Below are 22,868 nucleotides of genomic sequence, written 5' to 3'. Positions count from 1 at the left end.
ACGATGAAATGACCATAGAATATAACATTGGAAAAGCAATATTCATGTGGACACTCAAGTGAGTAGCATAGAATGTGCTTTATTTTAGTGAGTTATGTTAGCAAGGTCGAAGGCTTTTTGAAATACTCCATTCACAAACAGGTATAATACTTTTAAACTCACCCTCTGACTGATTTTATTTAGTGTTATGTTGTTTGATTTAGAGGATTGATAAGACTCAAATATTTTCTTTATAAAATCTTATTTAAAGAGTTTGATGTAAGTTGAAGAGGTAGTGAAGCTTGATTTCCTTTTGCCACAAACACAAATTTCGTAGTGTTAAGTTACACTCTCCATGAGAGCTGCCGTGACCACCACCACGTTTCCCACCAAGGTGAGAGCATCAAAGAGAATGAGGCTCCAGAGTGTCCTCCCGCAGGCATCCTCAAGCCCACCTCAGGCCCTCCCTCCATCAGGCCCCTCCAGAAGACCATATCATTTGGTGACGTGTGAGTGCAGCACCCTAAGGCAGTGGCAAGACCCTGCACTGTGCACAAACTGGTGTCTGCCTGGCCTGGAAGTGCGATAACACACATTCACCTGCCGTCACTCGGCAGTGCTGTGCTTGCTGGCAGCTTTGTGAGCACTTCTGCTTAATATGCTTGTGTACACTTTGGTGTAATGTAGAGACTGTAATAACTTAAATTTGTGGTTAAAAGTCATAAATTGCAAACCATAATGTGTGTGCTTAGTTGCAGCAAAATATAATTATGAGGTGCATGGGTGAAATCCCATTTTTTAGTGGTCATGATACATAATAAGCATATTACAGCTGTTGGGCCCCACCAAGCATGTCAGTGTACACCAGTATAGCACGAGTGTGTGTGTGTGTGTGTGTGTATGCATGCAGGTGGCTGTGCTTACAGCATTAACAATAACAAACCACTCACCTGCTAGATGCATGCATGCATACTCTACTTACTTGGCATCTTACCATTAATTTAGGAATTAAGTGGTCATACTTACAGGCCACTTATGTACCTGTTGGTAATTCCAGAACTTGTAAACTGTTTGATTATTGTTACAAGTGAAAGAAAGAAAAGGTGCAGCGAGCACTGTTCAGTCTGCATGAAGTGTTTCAAGTCTGCAGTGTTCATGGTAACCTGACCTCAGCTTTGAGCACTCAGGAAACTCTTGCTCCTCACTGTGCATGTTTACTCACAACCTCTGCACCACTCCAACTTCCTTCATGTTAGTTTATTGGCCAGTCAGTAGGTGTGTTGGTTGATATGCAAAGTTTTCATATTGAAATTTTATACCAAAAATATCACAACTTATGGTTCATTTCATTTATTTTTTGTTATCCTGAAGAACTACTGAAGAAGATGAAAGGATAAATATTTTCCAGCTCATCAGCAGTGTCAGTCATCTATAGAACAACTCACAGGGCAGAAACATCCCCCAACCACATCATTATACCATTAGTATTTTCTAATGTACCAAATATCTTGATTGAGCTCTGGAATCCACTGCAACACATCTCTGTATCACATACAATCCATGCATAAATGTGGTATTTCCTCCAGAGTCATTACTGTATATAATGATAACTTTTATTTTGTTGTCATTCATCCCACTGTGTGCAGTGTGTCACCTTATTGGGGGAGTCATGTAGTTTGTACTTACAGATTAGGTGGTAGGCAAGTTTATTATTCTTTTTGTCATTATGATTATTATTGTTTTTATTGTTGTCATATATTTGCTTATTTATGTATTTATTTATTTATTCATCATTTATCAATCAACAATTTTCTTTCTCTGACTTCAAGTGATTTCATAGATCAGGAATCTTGCTGGTCTTCACTGCTTAGTGCAAGAACTTTTATGGGTAAAAATATGATTAAGGGATGGATGAAAATAGGCTCTTTACCAACAGTAATGTTAACCAAATAGTTGTAAAGGAATAACATACTACATATACATAACTCAGAGTACCCATGTAGTTAACAATTGTGTAAACTTTTAAGATGATAGGCCACAATACTGAGTGGATAAAACGTTCCAGTATTGTGAGTAGCTTATCAGGACACGATTGACATGTGGGCAGTGAATGTTAGGTGGTGTTAGCAGGTGAGGTGTAGAGAGATGTAGGAGGTTAGGTAGATGTAAGGTGTGTTTATGAAGTATAAATGTAGTGGGAATGATTGCAAAGGACGACTAAGTGAAGAGGTTGAGGCTTTGATATATCAATGATGGGATGAGAAAGAGAAGACTGAGGTGGACTCTGCATTTAAAGAGAATGTTAAGGAATGATTACATGAAGAGAGTGGGAAGTGAGAAGAGTGCGGGTAGACTAGAAAGAAAAGGATGCAGTCAGTAGTATGCTGAGGAAGACAATTAGTTTTTTTTATATTCAGATTAGTACTGTTATACAAATATGGTAATTCATCTCTCATATAGCCCCAAAATGATGTAGTTACAGAGCTATGTGGATTCAAAGCCAGTGCTATCTTGTATGTGCACATGAAAGAAGTGAAAGTGAATCATCCCAAGTTCCTTCACCTCTGAGCTCCCTTGCACCTCTCGCACCACCACCACCACTACCTGCTCCACTGTCACACTGCTTTGCATGCACCTGGTTTTACAGTATTAACATCACTGCCATTTTGAAAGCTTGTAAACACTGTCTCAGGCATTATTCATACATATCTTTGAACATTATCAACATGATTGGCCTCTGATATTTAGGAAGGAGTGTTTTATAAGGTCATCAGTATAACACATGTCAGGAAGTACAGGTAAATTAGCAGGTCCACACACACACTCCTCAGACCTGGCATGTCATGAGAGTCCTTGCTCCTGGAGGGGTGGGCCACAAACTCCATCACCGCATGGTGGAAGTGTTTGTGCAGAAATGCTGTATGGCAATGATCTGTGGTTCATCAGCTTACAAAAATAATCATATGGTTTTACATCATGCCATTTCATAGTAGTTTCAATACAAAGCTAAGATAATCAGTAAACTTAGCAATGCAGTTTCTTACCTAATACAAAGTTGCCAGATTGTCTTACTCAGCCTCTTATATTTACCAACTTCCGACCCAAAAACTGTCTTGTGGACCCCAATAAGGAGATTCACTTATAATTATCGTTAAAATAGTTAATTTCTGATGTGTCTTGGCAATAGTTAGGCGTCAGAAACCGGTAAATACTATGCTCTGAGTACGACAATCTGGCAATGGTGACCTAATAGAAGACCAATAATATTCTAAATTCCCTTGGATTCTTGTACAGCACTGTTAAGCATTATGGTGACAGTGACAGGACTGGATTATTGGTAAGGAGACTAATCCTTGTGTAAAGTCAGGAAATTCAGGCCTGTTATATGTGATAGCTAAACAATGTATGTGACCCTAACATTGATCCTCAATGGATGGATGTTAAAAATCACATACATGGTTTAGCTATTACATATGACAGTCCTAAATTTCCTGGCTTTACACTTGCATGCTATGGCTGGTGGGTGGTGGTGCTGGCAGTGCATGCTCAGGAGTGGTGAACCTTGATGCTGATAACCTGCTATATTGCCTTACAACAGATTGCAAATGTTTACTACCAGAGAGGGAAATGTATTCAATAATTACACAATGTTAACAAAGCCGCCCCTATAACCCTGTGTGATAATAATGATAAGAGTACAGAGCACTGTGTTGGGCAGAGAATGGTCAGAAGTTTGCATATTGATAGTGCTGTTGTCTACTGTGTAGGCCTACTGGTAAAACACCCACAACTTTGAAGCAAGCTTGAAGTTGATTTATAATTGAATTAGTGAAAATCCCCATTATTCCACCAGTTTGGTGTACTAAAATGTAATTTCTCATTTTCCTGTTTTTCTTATATCAGTAAAAAGCAGCTTCATCCCTTCATCATAGTAGTGCCAACATGTAATGTGTTGTCCACCTCTTTGCAGAACAACAGTAGGAGAGAGTGAGCCGCGGGCGTAACGGCAGGGAGCACAGGAAGGCTGCCGCTTCTTCAAGTCATGTTGTGCTAGGCTCAGGCCGTGTATCATATCTGTAAACCTATACTACTGTCTGTATCATAATGTATTTCAGTATACTACTCTTTGTATCTAATCTGGTCACTTGTAATTAAAGAATATATTATATATATATTTTTAAATACTATTGTACGTCTATATAAGGCTTGTAATGTCTGTCAGAGTTTTCAAACATTTTGAAAACTTTTTTTTTTTTTTTTTAATGCAATTCTTTTCTAGAACACTTTCTAGTTTTGTACACATGAAGTGTTTCTGTACATAGCTATATACATACATAGAAAAAGATATTTGTGGTTGTACCTGTGAAATGTGTATATATATTTTGAATATTTACTAGTGGTTTCATAGAGTGTTATTCAAAAGAGTGAATGTAGTGGTTCACCAAGCTACCCAAAATAACCATACCTTACATACACTAAACACTAACATCAATTAATAAACAATTTATGCAGTGTGCATGGTGTCTAATTTAATTTCCTTGAACTCCGGCCATTGCCTCATCCCAAGTGGAAAGTTGGAAAATTTTGTTTAGTCGGCGCAATATCTGTGGTCATATGCCAGAGAGAGACAGGAGGGGAAGGAATTACAGGAGAAGGGAACAGATCCCAGGAGACGGGACACAACCCCCAATTAATACCTGGTACTCATTCACTGCTGGTTGGACAGGGGGGTAGGGTATCGAAAAAGTCGCCCAAATTTTTCCACTCCGCCCAGGAATCGAACCCGGGCTCTCTCAGTTGTGAGCCGAGTGTGCTAACCACTGCACCACGAAGCCCCCCTCATCCCAAGTGTCTCCATGAACAACATATTATCCCAGTGGTGCCAGCCAAGGAATCTTACTTCAGATTTAGACTGTGGTGTAGTTATGCAATACATCAGTAGCCTTGGCCATGGCTGCATTATTTACTTATTTATTTTTTTATTTATTAATTTTTTTATATTTGGCCAATGGCGCTGGTAGGGTTTCTTGGTGGGGTCTGGTGGCTCCAGCCCGTTGTGGCTCAAGCAAGTGTTAATAGTGGTGCCATCTTGCTTGGCTCATGCTGCCTCCCGGAGCTCATCTTTGATTCTCTTTTCAAGAAAGTCAAGAGTTTGGGTTGATAGGAGGTCTGCAGGACAGCATGTGGGCAGTCTTGGGCCTCTTTTGGTGAAATAAATAAAACTTTGGTGAGGTAAATGAAGCTTCGGTAAGATAAATAAAATTGGTGAGATAAATAAAACTTCGGTGATAAATAAAACTTTGGCGAGATATATAAAACTTTGGTGAGATAAATAAAACTTTGGTGAGATAAATAAAGCTTTGTTTAGATGAATAAAGCTTTGGTGAGATGAATAAAGCTTTGGTGAGATAAATAAAACTGGTGAGATAAATAAAGCTTTGGTGAAATTAATAAAACTGGTGAGATGAATAAAGCTTTGGTGAGATGAATAAAGCTTTTGTGAGATGAATAAAGCTTTGGTGAGATAAATAAAACTTGTGAGATTAGTATAATTTTGGTGAGATGATTCATTCAGACTGGTTTTCCAGGGTCAGCACATGACAGCTGAGTGTTCAGGTCATATTAATTGCTCAGTAAGATGCAGGAGTGCAACGCAAGGCACTTTCCTTCACAAAACTACCATCATGTTGGGGATTCAGCATTCGGCATACACAAACATTTAATGACCCCATTAAAGAACAAGGGGGTTTGTCAGAAGCCCAGCTGAGGTTTGACAAGAAACTCTCCTCAGCCAGGGTGACAACTGAGAATGCCTTTGGGTTACTGAAGGGGAGATTCAGACACCTTAAGTATGTGGATGCTGACATCAAAAGGATCCCCAGAATTGTGAAGGCATGCTGTGTCCTTTACAATATTCAGTTGTGTTACCCAGAAGACCTGTACTTTCTGGAAGGGGAAGGCATGCCTGACCTAAATGAGAACAGTAATGACTGGGAACCTGCAGATTCACCCGAGATGCAGCAGCAAGAGGGCGTGTTGAAACGAATGGATATTGTTAGGAGGCTGTAAATACTCCCAGTCCAAACACTCCCTCCTTGCTAGTTCAAGTGCTGCCCCATTACTTGCACCTCTCCGATATATATAGTCCCTCACCCTATCATTTCATTTTACAAGGGGTCTTGTCAGATGAAGACATGTTTTATAAATAAAGTGATGTTGTCCACCATATTTTACTTAAAGAGCCTCAAGTATAGATTCTTGACATACAGACCATCCTCATACACTTCAATATCATTTTCCATCTCCTTTAGCTGGCAATGCTGTATACATTTCCCATAATGGGGAAAAAGAAAAAAAGAAAACAAAAAATAAGGGGTAGGAATGGTTGAAGTATAGCTTTGAATCAAACTTACACTTTTAATAGAGAAGAAATCTTTCATGTTCACTTTGAAGTTGAAATCCTGTTTTCCATTTCCTGGCGCCGTAGCCGTAGGATGGTCAACTGCTCCTCCTTTATGGCCATTTCCATTTTGTGTCTTGCCGCATCACGATCGATTAAGCTGCTCAACAGTTGGAGTTGCTTCGTATGCAGCTCTTCAATCCTGGAAGCCGACAATGCCTGCTGGACCTTAATTTCTTGCAAGACCTTATAGATTTTCACACTTTCATTGGCAGGCCTCATTTTTCTCCTTGTTTTTGCTGGTGGAGGGGATGGGCAAGGAGAGGCCTGTGAGGTGGTGGTGATATCAACTGGACATGCAGGTGGTGGTGACAGAGAAGCTGCAAGAGGGTCATCATCTGTGTGAGGCTCGCTGTCTGTCGGTGACTCTAGAGGTGACACACTCTCGAGGCTGCTGGAGCTGCCTTCCAATATGTAAATTGAAGGCTCTGACAAAGGCCAATTTTTCAGGAAGGACGACATGAGGTCATAATGTTTTGGCTCAACCCTCCTTCCACTGTCATTTTTGGTCTTGTTGTTCTCATAGATCCGATATTGTGCCTTCAGCTGCCTCCACTTGGTTTCCACCTGCTGCTGTGACACCCCAGGCAACTGTGGGGATAAAAGGCAATTTGTTTTATTATGCTATGATCACACACACACACACACACACACACTTGTAGTATCTAATTATTATAGAAAACTATAACGTACACATGCTTATGTACACTGCAAGCCTAAACAGATCAAACATTACAAGTGACATCAATGAAAGTTGTGATGTTATGCAAAACACACACTAGTGCATAATGCAGTATTCTATGGTGTGAGGACAATGATGAATTAAACCAGTCTACTGATAGGGACAACTAATGTCAATACCATAAACAGTAACCATAATGACATTACAAAAGACCAGGACTATCCTAGGCATGCCAACCACAGACCTACATACTAGACTGCTCGCCAAGGCCCTCCAAGTGAAGCCGGCTTGGGGCCGACGGTGTGCCCAGTTCATCCAGTCAAACTTGACTGTATGTATGTATGTATGTATGTATGTATGTATGTGTGTGTGTGTGTGTGTGTGTGTGTGTACCCAGAGAATTATGCTTTTACTTGATGGACATATGGAATAGGAAAAAAAATCCCTGGCTACACACACACAAAGATGTTGAGGATATAGCAATGCATGTACAGTGTTTGTGACTACTTACAAGACGTTGCAATTTCTCTGTGACCTCACGCCATATGACGCTTTTCTTGGTCTTCCTGTCATTGAGCTTTCCAGCCGACGTTTTCGCCAACTGGATCAGCATTTCCGTTGCCTCAAAGGTCCAGATCTCAGTCCTCCTGCCGCCTCGACCTGAAACAAATTCAGACATTAGAATGAAATCCGATACCAAAATTTGATAATGCATTGAAGTACCAACTCAAATATAATCATGAAAGTAAATATGACTATGTATATTAGTTTCGTGTAGAAATGTACGGTATGTGTCGTTCAGATCTAGGGTACTAAATACATAATACTTTTTTATAGTAGTTTGTGTTTGTCATCATGAAACTTAAGAAAATACATAGAATTACCAGAGTGAGGCTTCCTAGCTTGTGGCTGGGATGAATTATGGGTCGACTGTGGCGTGAAGAAGATTAGACGGCAGGGTTGGGCTGCCTCAGAGCTCATGGTCCTCTTGCTGCAGATGTCACATTAAAACATGAAACGGAAACTGAACGGGAAAGATGAGGGCATGGCAGCAGACAGACGTGTTTGTGTGGTGGCAGCTCTTGATCTTGATGTCACAGGTGGATTGAGATTTCTCCCAGGTGAGATGAATAACTTTGGTGAGATGAATAAGACTTTGGTGAGATGAGTAAGATTTTGGTGAGATGAATAAGACTTTGGTGAGATGAATAACTTTGGTGAGATGAATAAGACTTTGGTGAGATGAATAAGACTTTGGTGAGATGAATAAGACTTTGGTGAGATGAATAAGACTTTGGTGAGATGAATAAAACTTTGGTGAGATGAATAAAACTTTGGTGAGATGAATAAAACTTTGGTGAGATGAATAAAACTTTGGTGAGATGAATATAACTTTGGTGAGATGAATAAAACTTTGGTGAGATGAATAAGACTTTGGTGAGATGAATAAAACTTTGGTGAGATGAATATAACTTTGGTGAGATGAATAAAACTTTGGTGAGATGAATAAAACTTTGGTGAGATGAATATAACTTTGGTGAGATGAATAAAACTTTGGTGAGATGAATATAACTTTGGTGAGATGAATAAAACCTTGGTGAGATGAGTAAGACTTTGGTGAGATGAGTAAGACTTTGGTGAGATGAATAAGACTTTGGTGAGATGAATAAGATAAAACTTCAGTGAGATAAATAAAACTTCGGTGAGATGAATAAAACTTCGGCGATATAAATAAAACTTATAAATAAAATAAAATAAAAATATCGAAGGAGCGAGTAGGTATAGATAAATAGGGGACGAAATAACGTGCAAAGAGCGAGTAAAACATCAATATAGGGAGTGAAATAACGGCAAGGAGTGAATAAACTTAAAAATGGGGGCCGAAATAAAGGACGAGACGAACACACTCAACTGTTTGTAAATAAAGCAGCATGGCGGCGTCGAGGTGCTGGCTGGCCTGTCTTAGCAACTTACACCCTCCATTACTACTGCCACACGACGCCCCAAGAGTCATCGGCCGGTCCAGGGAGACGAGAATTAAGTCCAAGCGGTGTTCAAAGTCCCAAGGTGAGCGGCAATGGCGGGAAGAGGAGGAAAAGGGGGCGTGTCTGTTGCTGATTGCACCACTGGGAGATAAGAGGTACCTGTGTGGACCTGCTGGCTGCATTACACCACTTATGATTCATGCTTCGAGTGCTCGGGGAATATATATAGCTTCTCCCCACTCTTGTTTGGTGCTAAGGCCGGCAGGGTGAGTGGGAGGCGAGAGGTTGCGAGTGTCTTGCTGGTATTGCTTCGGTTAACGAGTGTCTTGCTGACATTGCTTCGGTTAACGAGTATCTTGCTGGCATTGCTTCGGTTATGAGTGTCTTACTGGTATTGCTCCAGAAGTACACCCATCTCACGCAGGGGGATTGACAGTTCACTACTTTGGGTTAGACTCAAGAATTACATCACTTACAAGGGACGAGAGGGGAGGAGAGGGGACAGAGGAGAGGAGAGGGGATAGTGTTTTACCATTTTATTTTGTACTTTTCTTTTGCTCCAATTTAAAAGTTTGACTGAATTCATAAAGGACAATCGTTCAGTACAACTTTATGTGTCACTTCTCTTTAGTTTGTCAGATGGAGTTAATCTTTTGGTAAATCTTTGGAATAGCGGCTCCTAGCGGGTGCTCGTTTAGGGCACGGTGTGGTGGTAATTACAACATTTCTAGCAAGTACGACAGGGTTCTAACAAGCGGACAGGCGTGTTTATGTCACAAGAGGTGTATTTTCCGCCCGGGCTCTTCACTTTCTTCACCCCGGAGTTCGCAGTCTCATCACCCATCGACTTGGAAGAAATCATGAGGCCAGCGTGAAAAATACACCCCTTGCGACAAGAACACACCTGTCCGCTTATCAAAACCCTGTCGTACGTGCTAGAAATGTTGTAATTACCACCACACCATGCCCTAAATGCGCACCCTCTAGGAGCCGCTATTCCTAAGATTTACCAATTTTTTCTTTAATGGATTCAGCTTGGTTAAGATTGTTTTTATTAACGCACTGATGTCTCGTCTCCATGGCTATTTTCACAGATATTTTGATCTCGACACTCTTTCCTATTCGGATGAGAGGTTTGAAGATTAGTAGGTTACATATGACAACAGAAGTGCACATTAATAATACCAATATTTACCCTCAACTTCCACAAGCAAATATTGTATTGTAGTTCTTCCTTTCAGTTGAGCTGTTAGCAGATTATTCCTCCTTCACCATCACTGCACGACAGCTTGGCCCTAACAGCAGTGTGGTCAATGGTCAGTGCCTCAGCTATGGTTCATCAGCCAAACTGAAGCATAACGACATTATTGAAGTAAGTGAAAATTTGTCAGTGATTCTAATATCTAGCCCTCTTTATTAGTTGTCATAGGATTTCTTTCCATAAACAACTAATGTGATAATTTAGTAACAGCAAGTATATGACTGCAACATTTTTACTTTGACCAGATAGTTTCAGGAGAGTATCAGCACAGGGTAGAGTTTGAACCACCTCCAAGCAGCAACGGTGATCCTGACACCAAACCCTCAGAACAAGACCCAACAACCATGCCACGAGGGAACACCAAGAGGACCATCACAGACTACCTCCCTAGTCCTAAAAGAGTCAAAACTACAGGAACGAATGAAGGTGATGGATGGGAAAAGTCCAGCGATGGGGATTTGTTAGTTTATCAGAAAAATCTCAAGGGAAGTGAAAAGGTAAGGTTTACATTTTTTTCAGTTCATACAAAATAATGAAATATTGTTAGGGTGGGTGACTGGCTAAGTGTTTCATGTACCTAAAAGTAAATTCTTGCCATACATTACAAGAAAGAGGATTGACTGATGTTTCATGTGCCTTCCTGTGTGTGAATCCCTCCCTCACAGATTGCCGGCTATGACATGGATGGCACCTTGATCACCACCAAGTCAGGAAAGGTATTCCCTACTGATTATAATGATTGGAAGATTTTGTTCAGTGAAATACCTGGCAAACTCAAGAAGCTCCATGCGTCTGGTTATAAAATAATTATCTTCACCAATCAGGCAGGAATTGGTAAGAAAAATATTTTTTCTTTTGATAATTTGTGGTATCATTAAATTCCCTGATTGTTTTTGTGTGCACATTGTGCGTGAAACAATGCAGTAAACTTTGATTAAAACTTATCTGCTTTATAGCATCTCCGCTATATAAGTCCTCTGGAAAATTAATGAGTTTGTAACGTTTACAGCCAGTGGGAAACACACGGTGGAAGGAGTTCAGAAGAAGATAAGTGCCATCATTGGCATGTTAGGAGTTCCCATTCAAGTTTTTGTGTCCACTGGAAAGGGTCCATACCGGAAACCTGCACTAGGCATGTGGGAATTTCTGCAGAAGGAAGTAGGTAAAATTAAACTATGCAAGTTGGTAGTAATATAAATGATTGTCAGTCTAAATATAATATGGCTGTCAGGATGGAAGTTTTCTGGGTGACTGGTTTGGCCCACAGTGTTATGGATACACTCAACACAAGTATTTGGCATTGTTGATATAAGTGCAGAAAGACAAATATTCAGTTCTTCAAGTCACTTGTGCAATCTTTTTTACTTTATTGTAGTGACACAGGACATTAGGTAAATAGTGATGAATTGATGCCTTTGGTAATGTCTTATCCCTGTGAAGTCAAAAGAGGAAGTGATCTGGGTGAGGCAACAGATCCCTGCTGTGTGCCCCCATTGATTGATTGATTTATAACTTTGAATATTATATGACTACATTTTCTTTATCAAATGGAAGTGAGTGGATTCCCTGCCCAACAGGCTAATGGAGGCGTGGAGATAGACTTGGCTGAGAGCATGTACATTGGGGACGCTGCTGGCAGGCCGGCTGTGGGCAAGAAGAAGAAAGATTTCTCCTTTTCTGATCGCCTCTTTGCTCTCAATGTTGGGGTCAAGTTTTTTACACCAGAGGAACATTTCTTGGGTGAGTATACATTTCTACTGAATAAAAAATGGCCTTTGTAACAGAAAACTGATCATATTTTACTTATTCTGTGAAGCACAAGATAATTTAATTGTTTTCGAATCTGAAATAGTCAAATAGATCATTGATTTGTTGTTATCACTTGCAGATGCAAAAATCCAGGACTTCAACATGCCAGACTTTGATCCTCACCAAGTTGATGCCTCACTGCCACTCTATGAGCCTTCAGACACTCTGGTGCCTAAACACAAACTTGAAGTGAGTAAAGTGTTGTCTGTATATTTTCATTGCTGTGTTTTGAGGGTTTTCGACATACATAAGTACAAAAGTTTTATTCTTTGGAAGTATTAAGACCATAGACCTGAAATTATGCTGAGTTAGTGCAGCCATTTGGACATTGAGGTTACCAAAGCTGGCAAATCATATTGGTGAACTAGAAAGCTTTGTAGTTTATTGTGAGAAGAAGCCAGTTACTGTAGTCCTACCATCTGGCTGATTTGATATAGAGGATAAGATTATGGAAATGACAAAACCTATCTCTAGTTATCTGATTACATTGAAAATAAGTAATTGAAAAAAAGAAGATAAAAACAGTAAGTTATTACTAAACAATGTATATATAGACTGCTCTATTAGAATATATAGATTTCAGTGGGATAGAGTGCTTCATCTTCATATTGTTGCCTTTCTTCACAAAATCCGAAATTTCTTGGCTTCCACTCCTCTTGAAGTAAGAATCATTATTTGTCTTATCATTTGAGGATTCATTAAAGTGAAGGATTAAAACTGAAGACTGACATGCAAAATGGGATAAAATGTTGGCTTCCATTTACAGGAATCGTTAATCAGCTGTTATTAGTCACAGTTTTATTGAATTACTTTACAATATTAGGTCTGAAGTTTTTTGTGAATAGTACATGACAAGACATCTGGTTGGGTGACCCGTAGTGATTTAAGGATTGTTGTTTCTTCTTGAGTAGCTTTCACTTTTTCAACCATGTAGTGAGGAATGGCAACACACTGATGAGTGATGGCTTATTTCAGGTGGTAATGATGGTTGGGTTTCCTGGGTCAGGCAAAAGCTTCTTCTGCTCCTCACACCTGGAACCCCTCGGCTACGTCACCGCCAACCGAGACACTATTGGCTCATGGCAGAAGTGTTTAGCACTCATGGAGAAGTCTTTGAAGGTGAGCTATTGGTAAAAACTTGATTGTAGTGTTCTCACTTCAGTAAAGTGTAAGTGAATTGGGAAGCAGAATAGAAAATCTGTGGATTGGAATGACAACTAGATGTACTTGGCAGGAGGGGAAGCATGTGGTGGTGGACAACACCCACCCTGACAAGGAGTCTCGCCAGCGCTACATAGAGGTGGCCAAGAAGCTCGGCGCCTCGGTCAGGTGCTTCATCCTCAACGTCTCCAAGGATCACGCTCGCCACAACAACAAGGTTTGTGTTAATGTACGGCTGCTTTCTTTAAAAAATATAGTAGTAGTTTTCTGATACAATTTAATTTATATAAACTGGAGTTTCTACTTTAAGGGTTGTTTATTTTCAGTACTAGCTTTACTATATGTTAAACCACAAAATTTATCTCTTTTTAGCGTTTGAATTTTTTTCTATTCCAGTATCGAGAATTTAAAGGGGAAGACCACACTAAAGTTGGTGAAATGATCTTCAATATGTACAAGTAAGTTTTGTAAAGCAGTTTTATTTGTGCTCCTCTGTCATGTCCACCAGCATAGATACTGAGAAATTCAACAAGAAAAGTATATTTAAAAGTTTAGAGAATTGTTGGCACAGAAACCTGTTTCTGTCACGTCCTGTCTCTGCTAGAGTAACGTGCCAGAGGCTTTGTTTATTCACTGTGTCGTGTTGCTCCATGAACAGGCTGACATCTATATTATTATTTGATTTTGGGTTTTCAGTTTATTTTATTTTAATAAAACTATTTTCAGGTCAAAGTATGTGGAACCAAGTCTGGAGGAAGGGTTTTCTGACATTGTGAAGGTAAACTTCATCCCAGAATTCAAGAAAAACAAGGATGAGAAATTGTACAGAATGTTTTTGCTGGAAAAATAAGATTCGTGTGGCTTGATCAGGTGACTTTGTTGTGGTTGCAGTGGAGTGATGTAATTATCTTTTATTTTGTATATACTGTGTGAATGTCATTGCATGCTAAATGAAAAATAATTAATTTATTTCAACATTTTAGAAGATTGGAGTGAGTGAAAAATCATTTATATTCTTGCTACCACTGCAGCATTTTGTGCCTTTTTTATTGTTTTCATTATGTATACATTTTTTACAAATCTGAGATTATTCAATAAGTTACAAATATGAAAATAGTCTTTTAATCTATGCCATTATTGAGCAATACATACAACACCTAAGGGTTACCCAGTGGAGCATTAAACAGTGTGAATGGTCTTTCTTAAAAGTCTTATGATAAATATTTAACTGGAAATGCTCCACCGACTCTAACATTAACAGATGAACTTATGAGATCACGTGTTGAGGGGCCACACCGGCCGCCCACACCCACAGCCACACCCTCGTCCTGGTGAGGCTGCTTTTACTCTGTCCACCTCACCTCTTGAGATGAACAGTTGCCCATACAAAATGTTATAAATAAAAGAATGTTGAGCAATAACTAAAAATAAGACACTTCACACTTTAAAATACAAAACTCAGCCCAAGATATCCAACACCCAAACCTTCCTATCTGAAGTATCACATTCCAGGCATTGCAAGTTGAAAGGTGAATATTGCAACTAGTCACAAGAAAGATTAGCTAGTTCCTTGGCTTTTACTACAAGGTGCAACGTTGAGGTTTCTGACATGTTACTGATGAAAGAATAAATGTGAAAATATTTTACATACCTCTGTGTTGATACATGCATTAAAGGAAGGTAACAGCCTAAGAAAACATGCAGAAAGAAACCACTGTTGGGATCATGTGGTATGGGGATGACTGTTTCCTATTCACAACAGACATCCCCAAGGGTTCTCTCAGGTACGCCTCCATACCTGGGCTTGTCCCATTCAAAACAATTAAAGGTGGGATCTATTCACTTGCTTCAGTCACAAACTCTTTGGACATCCACTTGGCCCCTCTACTAAGGGTTGTTCTATAGAGACACTTCAAAAAGTATAATGATTTCTGGTAATCAAGCCACTTTCCATAGAGAGGAATTTGACATTTAAAGAATATGCAACTTAGACCTCACCTGAGCCTTTTTGTAGATACTTTTCTTAATATGATGTTTGGTTACTTCACTGATACCCTACAACTTCATACAGTCCAAATAGTGGCACAGGTGACTCAAAGTAAGTAAATATGTTTCCTCTTGCATATGTACAAGCAATGTCATGCACTTGAGCTGAATGAGACCATATGTAGTATTTCATGACTGGCTCGATTACACCATTAAGCCCTTGACTGTGGATTTCCTACAAGAAGACATCACCAAGCTAAAGGAATGGAACAAAAAATGGCTGCTACAGCTCAATGAAGAACAAGTGTTAATAGCACAAAAACTGTGCTAGATCGGCACCGCATGACCCTCCAACACACTCCCAACGATTTATATTATGCAACTAGGGGTCTAAAATGGAAAATGCTGAAAAGTAAAGATGGCGCCACTATAAACACTTGCCCGCACCACAACGGACTGGGGCCGACCATCAGGCCCTACTATGAAGACCTACTGGCACCACAGGCCAAGACGTAAAAAAATAAATAAATAAATAAATAAAAGCCGACTTTGTTTATAACGCCATGTTGTAAGGTTCATCAAGGCTAACAAATGTTATTATACAATGTCATGTCTACAATGGATGGGTAAGCCAAGAAAACAACTTGAAGAGAACAACAACAACAAGAAAATGAATGCCGATAAAAATATAAAGTCATGCACCTTGGGAGGAGAAATCCAGCATACCAATACCATATGGGAAACACTCCACTATCCACCACAGAGGCAGAGAACTATCTGCGACTATGTGTTACCAGGCTACCAGTGAAGGCCAAATCCGTGCCAATCGCAGCAGACGGGTTAAGAAAATTGAAGCTCTTCAATATCTCATCATTCCCTTACGAGAAGCTGCCTGTTGTTTCATTATAACATAACTGTACTGATGGTAAGTGGCATATTTTTAGGCAGCACATCAAGAAAAGAAAGACCTCAAAAAGTCATAAAGGGTGTGTTTGTTGCTGGTAAAAATGAGATCAGTTATTAACTGACAGAGGTCCAAAATCCCTTTCAAGAGTCTCCAGGTAACACATCTGCCATACACTCATCCTTGCAATCTTGTACAAAACATGAGAAAAAAATGGTTATGGGAGGTAGACAAACATAAACCTGACTAATAGGAACTGCTGAAGAGAGAGAGAGAGTGTGTCTGTGCGTGTGAGCGTGTAAACTTGAGATCCACATCATAGGAAGATACATTCAAACTTAAAAACTAGACAATAACTAGGGAAGAAGAAAGGTGTTTAAATAAATACATAAAAAGCCAAGTTAAGGGAACAGTCAGCATAAAATGAGAAGTATATGATAAATAATCTTAAATGGGTAGCTAAAGCCCACAAATAGTAAGGTTTGGGTGCACAACAGCCACCTAGGTAGATAAACTATTGTACTTTGAAGTAGAATTGCAAGCAGTCACATTCTTCACAACACTGCTTAAACAAATCTGTGGGTTCAAAAAGTGTTCTAAAAATGTACAATACGAGATGCAAGACCTTACATACACGGCATAAAAAAAGTAAGAATCGTGAATTTTTCACTGAATGGCTTACAAGGATATATGAACCAAGTGTTACTGCCACCCTGTTAATAATATTTAGAATTCACTCACCCCTGAACAACTTACATTCCATAAAAATATAATCTAACATATACATCTTAAAAGTCCGTCACATTATAGCTTACAACTGATATTTGAATGAGGAAAAAAACTGCATTGTCTTTCATCAGAAATTATGATTAAGTACCAAACATTGGTATTAAAGGCCAGTTCACAAAGTAACTTCTATTCAAGGAAACTTCATGCTGGCCATGTAGCTAATTACTGTTTCTGGAAAGCTATTCACAGGGATGTGCATGAGACCTTGGCAACACCTTCGCTATGTATGGCAAAGTTCATAAAGTCTAGCACACGGTGCTGGTGCTTCAGGATATGGAGGGTATATGGCCCTCTTGGGACTCACCTTAGTTTTTAAGTACACACAAAAAAAGTACCAAGTGCAATTTAAACACCCCTTTAACATTAAAAGTTGTAATCTGTAAATACAACTCCAAAACTATATATTATATGCATGGAGATGTCAACTTTAAATTTGTAAACAAGAGTTGCAAACAAGGGATCAGATCAGGCGAGCTCCCACAGACCCAAGAAGCAGCAGGAGGCTGTACCAAACATAGAGCAATGGTGCTGATGCCTGTGTGCACTAGTCCTCCAGGTGCTCCAAAGGGTGGAACACAGAGTACAGCATGGCCATGTTAAGGGTAAGAACTGTGTCAGTCTTATATTGAACCATACATTACTTACATGGTTAAGAAGCTGGCATAATTCCATGCTTCAATCAATATTTGAATAAATAAAAAAGATTAGGATGAAAGTATGCTGGCAGAGGTCTATATCTAGTATTAAAAAGTTTCTAATGACACCATGCCTTAGGTTCACGTTCAATGACTTTGTACCTTTTGGACGGATGAACAGACAAACAGCTGGTGAGTAGTAAGTTTCTTTGACAGTGACGTTGTCACTCAACAAACTATGCCAGTCGTTTTCAATTTCTGGACTTAAATGATAAAATACTGCACTCCTTCTAATGCAATACTGATTATGAAATACAGTATATTTATTTAAAAAATCTTTGCTTAAAAATATGTTGCACTCTTATGAATCATAACTCACAATTACTCTAAAAAACATGTGCTAACTTTAATAAATAATGTTTTCAAATTGAATGCAACATTATTTGTGCCTGTCAGGTGGTAAAAACAATCATGGAAGAGATGAACTGAACACCTTGAGAACACTGCCCATGGAAGAGGTCTTCAGCAGTGATGGCAAGACTGAGTTCTCTGCATGCAGAAAATTGTTGATGCAGTTTAACACCGTCATTAATGCTAAACCTACATAGAGTAAGTGTGCTTGTTACAACCAAGCAACAATAGGAATGCTACAATGCAATGATATGAAAACAAAGTTTATATCTAGTGAAATGAAAATTCACTATAATTTGGCTGCTTCCAGTAGGGACTTCCAAAATATGTATGTGCTGATTAAAGTTATGTTATACCCCAGTTACTTCTAATAACAGTTTTCAGTAGAAGCTTGATACATGTTTATAAAGAATATTTTCATTATAAAAAATATGTTTTTTGTAGGTAATATTTATGAAGATTCTAAAAGTAGAATTCAATACTCGCTGTTGAGTAACCTGAGTAATGGAAGCATCAGTTGAGCGTCTAATCATTACATGACTAGAGACCAATTTGAGGAATTTTACATCATTGCTTTCAGGCAGCTTATATATAATACAAAGATGAAAATGTTTAATAGTGAGAGAGTAGTGACACCTCATACTTACCAGTGGGTGAGTTCATATCAACACATTGCTTCTCTCTTTGCACTTTTTTCCAGGTAATAATCTGGATGCTTGACTTTGATGTGAGCCTGCAGGTTACGTTTGCGCTTGATGGTCATGCCACACACGGGACACGGCATGCGCAGGTCAGCCCCGGTGTGCTCCAGCATGTGCTCTGCCAAGACCTCTCTCCTGGTGAAGGAACGAGGGCACAGGTGACACACGTATGGCCGAAAGTGAGCCAAGTGGTGACGCTTGAGTATGGCAGCCTTGGCAAAGCACTTGCTGCATATTGGACACACAAACGGTCGGCCATCCACTGCTGGAGATTCTTGCTGCAAGGACAAACTCAAGTTAATGAGAATGTAAGTAAAGCCAAATAGATGTAATGTAAATTTCTCCAAGAATAGTCAAGGAATGTTGTTTTAGACTTTGTTACTCTAATTCAGTAACATGTCACTCCTGACCTGTCACTGTGACCGAGTGCCACCCAGAATGGACTTACTGTGGTGTCCTCTGCAGTCTGCTGCCAGGAAAGGTTGGCACTTCGGGCAAAGGCATCCAAGTACATCCGCGTTTCCTCTCCAATGGTATTTGTACTCAAGGCTGAGCTGGATGAGTCGCCTTGTTGAGTTTCTGACAAAGTGGTGTTGCTGAAGTCAAGAGCTTCATCTTTGATTTCTGTTTTTATCTGTAAAAAGATTGGGTGATACTTACTGCAGACATTTATTAGGAATGTGTATTTGTTATTTTCAACAAATTTTCAGTTGATTTATTATGAACATTAGGCAAGATGCAGATTATAAAAAAATGTCATGAATTAACAATACAATCAAAGCATACCAAATTTTCAGGAGTGTCCCCATGACCCCCGCTGGACTCTTCAGCAGCATGGCCATGCAACCCTGCACTGGAACTGTCTTTACTGCCCCCAAGGCCAGCAAGGGAATAATTTAATGCACGGGGGGAAGCTGCTTTGGCCTCAGGTCTCGGGTTCAGCTGTGATGGCTGGCTGGAGGAACTCTGACAAGAATCTTTTTCAGTTAGACTCTCTTTCACTTTATCTGAAGCATGGGATGAAACTGTTTCACTAGCAACTCTGTCCTGCGGAGAATGGGGCATGGGTGAGGATGGTCTGATCAGGGAAGACTTTGAGGTGTCTGACTTGCGGTGATGGAGAAGGTTGTTGAGAATTCCTGGAGATAATGAAGTGGTGACATTTTGGTTGGGATCTGATCCACTTTTGGAAGAGGAAGATTCTTTCTGAGGTGAGCTCTCCAAGCCAGAAGGTGTCTGATGACTGCTCATGTAGTCAGGAATGCTTACTTGTGTTCTATCATCAGATTTTCTTTGTTTGGGGGAAGATAAAAGAGCATAATGGTGACTGTACAGATTTTCAAGAAACTGATCTTCTTTTGACAAACTTTTTGAAGTACTGCTCCTGTTATTGTCTTCATATAAACCATTTAATGAGGACGGAGGATCACATCCCTTCCTCTTGTTCACATTGCCATAATCTCTTTGAGCTTGATTTTCAGTTTCACATCTCTTCCTTTTACTTGCATTACCATAATCTCTTTGAGCTTGACTTCCAGTATCATGATTCTCACTGGCATTAAAAACACCAAGGCCTTTGATTTGCAATGCTTCTGCTGTGGACAGGAGAGTTGGCACTTCTTTCTGAGGTATGTTAGTCCGTCCTGTGTACATAAAGTCTATCAGTGCCTGCATTTCCTGGGCAGTGACACCCCTCATGTACACAATAGGGTGCTGGCATGGTATGTCCCCCAGGATAGTTCTGAAGTAGTCACTGCAGGTAACCAACACCAGCTTGTGTGCAGAGAATTTCTGGCCATCACAGGCAAGGGTAACATCTGTCAGGGTGTTCTGGAGAAGAGAGAGAGGAATTATTTTTTTTTCTTTTCTGCCCCTATATAATGTATATCCTATACATACACTGCTGTGCATTTGCATGGCTGGAGAAAATACTAGGTACCATACAAATAAAATTAATGACATTTATTCCCAGTAAAAACTTTCAGTATTACTGAAACATACTTGTTTCTTGATACCATTTCTAAAACATTCCTTATGATTATTTAAGACCTACTTCTTTCCTTAAACTGTTGAGGGTTTGTCTGTAGGTAGCACCATGGTTGTTCCAAGTCAGAGAAAGACATTCATCATCCATGGTGGGATTCTTCTACCTGAAAAAGGATTTTCAATTATTTAAAATAAATTACATTAACTGAATGCTAAGTTATGATAAACTCAAAGATTTATTATGTGTTATACAGAGTTCACTCCTAAGACAACTTATTAATATTACAGAATGCTCCACAATAATATTTGGGAGTGATGCATCCCGCAATTCACTCCCCATGGACACTGGCGAGTGTACGGTTTTTCCAACTTTATGCACATCACCTCAGCAAATATTTGGGACTTAAGCCATGAAGTGTAACTACAAAGCACCACTGGTCATCTAACTGTCTCAGTGGCAGCTTAAATGCCCAAAATGAGTAATCCTTTCAGTATTATCAGGGAAAACACCAGTCACATCAAGAGGTATGATGCACAAGGCATCTTAGCTAAATGTAAATTCCATACAGTAATGCAGTGGGACCTGTTGCAAATATTCACAAAGAGATGACAGAGCACAGAAAAAAAGCACCATTAATTCACAAAAGTACGTTTCATAGACTCTGGAATCCACAAAGGAGCCTTGAATGAAGGACACTGGAGCCTCACCACCCACGAACAAGAGGCAGCAGCACACAAACAGCCTGTGTTCACCAGAGCCAGTGGGCCTCTCCCTCCCAGTGCCGCCTCTGTGTACCTGGCCAAGGAGTGCTAGATAGGTCTGGCGGCGGGCTTAACGTGCAGGGGCAGCTGGTGGCGAGGGTGGCGGCGGCGGGATGGCGTGGCGTCACCATCTGCGGCAGGTGAGTGACAGATGGACGCTGGCCGCCCTCCGCCGCTCCCTGCTCGCCGCCCGCCTGCAGCCTAACACACACGGCCAGCACTCTCCCTCTAGCCTGCAGTGTAAATACCTGGCGCAGAGGTGTCCGCCAGCCAGCTATAACGCCACGCGGGGCCGCAGCGGCATGAAGGGCCGGAAGTGTGAGGGTCCTTTGTGGCGCCGCACACCTGCGCCAGATGTCAACAAACACCCGCGTCTGCTGGAAGTGGCGGACCTTCAGGGGGGACTCCCTTATTACTGATGCTTAACTTGATTGATTGATTGAGAGTTTATTGTTGCAGGTAAACAACAAGGGAGAAGGGAGGAACATGCCATCCCAACCCCCAGGCAGGGCAGAATGTGATTATACAACTATTAATACATGTGTAGGTACCACCATGAAACTAAAAAGATACAATGGTAGGAATTAATGCACAACAAGTGAGGGGTTTTGCCTTACTTTACGGAACCTTACAGAGTTACAGGTAAACAACAGGAGAGAAGGGAGGAACATGCCATCCCAACCCCCAGGCAGGGCAGAATGTGAGTATACAACTATTAATACATGAGTAGGTACCACCATGAAACTATAAAGATACAATGGTAGGAATTAATGCACAACAAGTGAGGGGTTTTGCATTACTTTACGGAACCTTACAGAGTTACTGGACACGGGCCAAAGCTAGGCCTCTATGTCCAGATCATTGTCGCTGTCAGAACTAATACTCAGGTGGTGTGCTCCCGGGTGGTTACCAAGTTTTCTTCGATTTGACCAAAACTTATCTAAACGTTTCTCAAATTATATCACGCTCACAGCCTCTACTACATCATTGGGAAGGCTATTCCAGGCATCAACGACTCTTGAATTAAAGAACATCTGCCTCTTTTGCGTCCTGCACCTCATTTTGCATAGTTTATAGTGATGCTTATACCTTTAAGAGGCATTGGGGCCAGTGCTCATACAATAAACACTTACTACTTCTCTTTTCTGTCTCAGGATGGAAGCCCTAAACAAGACCTGTATATCAACACTAGCAGAGAACCATGATAGACTGATTAGTATCGAGAATATTCCTCTTTGTGCGATAAACGAATACTATGTTTAGCTCTGTGTGAAATGTGATTTTAAGTGTTTTTAACTTCCCATTAGTAAATTATTCATTGCTGTGACTCATTCTCGTAACCTGCAGCAGATGCCTC

General features: G+C 40.2%; 4 protein-coding genes across 9 annotated transcripts in view; 2 read left to right on the top strand and 2 right to left on the bottom strand.

Annotated features, from left to right (window-relative positions):
* Positions 1-4,495, top strand: part of LOC126983041 (serine/arginine repetitive matrix protein 2-like) — a 123,564-nt gene extending 119,069 nt beyond the window's left edge. For 3 of the 4 annotated variants that reach the window (XM_050835479.1, XM_050835482.1, XM_050835480.1), the window contains 2 exons: positions 374-488; positions 3,950-4,495. In XM_050835479.1, coding sequence (XP_050691436.1) covers positions 374-488; positions 3,950-3,983 — 149 coding nt within the window. In that variant the 3' untranslated portion in view covers positions 3,984-4,495. The remainder of the gene's footprint in view (positions 1-373; positions 489-3,949) is intronic. The other variant, XM_050835481.1, reaches the window with a different exon arrangement.
* Positions 4,496-6,382: 1,887 nt separating this feature from the next.
* Positions 6,383-8,221, bottom strand: LOC126983043 (uncharacterized). The gene is made up of 3 exons (XM_050835483.1): positions 8,006-8,221; positions 7,633-7,781; positions 6,383-7,030 (listed from the first exon to the last, which is right to left on the bottom strand). Exons 1-3 carry the CDS (start codon positions 8,100-8,102, stop codon positions 6,422-6,424), a joined length of 855 nt encoding a protein of 284 aa, XP_050691440.1. The 5' UTR covers positions 8,103-8,221; the 3' UTR covers positions 6,383-6,421.
* An 800-nt stretch (positions 8,222-9,021) lies between these two features.
* Positions 9,022-15,848, top strand: LOC126983040 (uncharacterized protein F21D5.5-like). 3 transcript variants are annotated; one of them, XM_050835476.1, is made up of 11 exons: positions 9,022-9,188; positions 10,348-10,478; positions 10,613-10,864; positions 11,033-11,201; positions 11,377-11,525; positions 11,945-12,107; positions 12,256-12,365; positions 13,152-13,295; positions 13,411-13,554; positions 13,734-13,795; positions 14,064-15,848. In XM_050835476.1, the coding sequence occupies exons 1-11, from the start codon at positions 9,053-9,055 to the stop codon at positions 14,185-14,187; spliced, it is 1,584 nt and encodes a 527-aa protein (XP_050691433.1). In that variant the 5' UTR covers positions 9,022-9,052; the 3' UTR covers positions 14,188-15,848. The 3 variants fall into 3 exon arrangements, with proteins under 3 accessions (XP_050691433.1, XP_050691434.1, XP_050691435.1); XM_050835477.1 differs by having other exon boundaries at positions 9,030-9,188; positions 10,335-10,478; XM_050835478.1 differs by lacking the exon at positions 9,022-9,188 and adding an exon at positions 9,270-9,372 and having other exon boundaries at positions 10,335-10,478.
* Positions 14,979-21,912, bottom strand: LOC126983039 (protein abrupt-like). Its single transcript, XM_050835475.1, has 5 exons — positions 21,760-21,912; positions 20,817-20,913; positions 19,550-20,593; positions 19,212-19,397; positions 14,979-19,041 (listed from the first exon to the last, which is right to left on the bottom strand). The coding sequence occupies exons 2-5, from the start codon at positions 20,895-20,897 to the stop codon at positions 18,727-18,729; spliced, it is 1,626 nt and encodes a 541-aa protein (XP_050691432.1). The 5' UTR covers positions 20,898-20,913; positions 21,760-21,912; the 3' UTR covers positions 14,979-18,726.
* Positions 21,913-22,868: the final 956 nt, after the last annotated feature.

Source organism: Eriocheir sinensis, chromosome 52 (genome assembly GCF_024679095.1).
Source record: "Eriocheir sinensis breed Jianghai 21 chromosome 52, ASM2467909v1, whole genome shotgun sequence".
Taxonomy (NCBI): domain Eukaryota; kingdom Metazoa; phylum Arthropoda; class Malacostraca; order Decapoda; family Varunidae; genus Eriocheir; species Eriocheir sinensis.
The sequence above is the reverse complement of the archived record's forward strand: the minus strand, read 5'-3'. Positions and strand labels throughout refer to the sequence as shown.

Bases quoted from the DNA above. Each gene is read 5' to 3' on its own strand.
- LOC126983043 (XM_050835483.1), bottom strand. From the start codon at position 8,102: ATGAGCTCTGAGGCAGCCCAACCCTGCCGTCTAATCTTCTTCACGCCA. The intron at 7,782-8,005 runs GTAATTCTATGT...AATTTGTTTCAG, and splicing joins AGCTAGGAAGCCTCACTCTG to GTCGAGGCGGCAGGAGGACT. The intron at 7,031-7,632 runs GTAAGTAGTCAC...TTATCCCCACAG, and splicing joins CAGAGAAATTGCAACGTCTT to TTGCCTGGGGTGTCACAGCA.
- LOC126983040 (XM_050835476.1), top strand. From the start codon at position 9,053: ATGGCGGCGTCGAGGTGCTGGCTGGCCTGTCTTAGCAACTTACACCCT. The intron at 10,865-11,032 runs GTAAGGTTTACA...CCTCCCTCACAG, and splicing joins ATCTCAAGGGAAGTGAAAAG to ATTGCCGGCTATGACATGGA. The intron at 13,555-13,733 runs GTTTGTGTTAAT...TTTCTATTCCAG, and splicing joins ACGCTCGCCACAACAACAAG to TATCGAGAATTTAAAGGGGA.
- LOC126983039 (XM_050835475.1), bottom strand. From the start codon at position 20,897: ATGGATGATGAATGTCTTTCTCTGACTTGGAACAACCATGGTGCTACC. The intron at 19,398-19,549 runs GTATGCTTTGAT...ATCTTTTTACAG, and splicing joins GGGACACTCCTGAAAATTTG to ATAAAAACAGAAATCAAAGA. The intron at 19,042-19,211 runs GTAAGTCCATTC...TTGTCCTTGCAG, and splicing joins AGACTGCAGAGGACACCACA to CAAGAATCTCCAGCAGTGGA.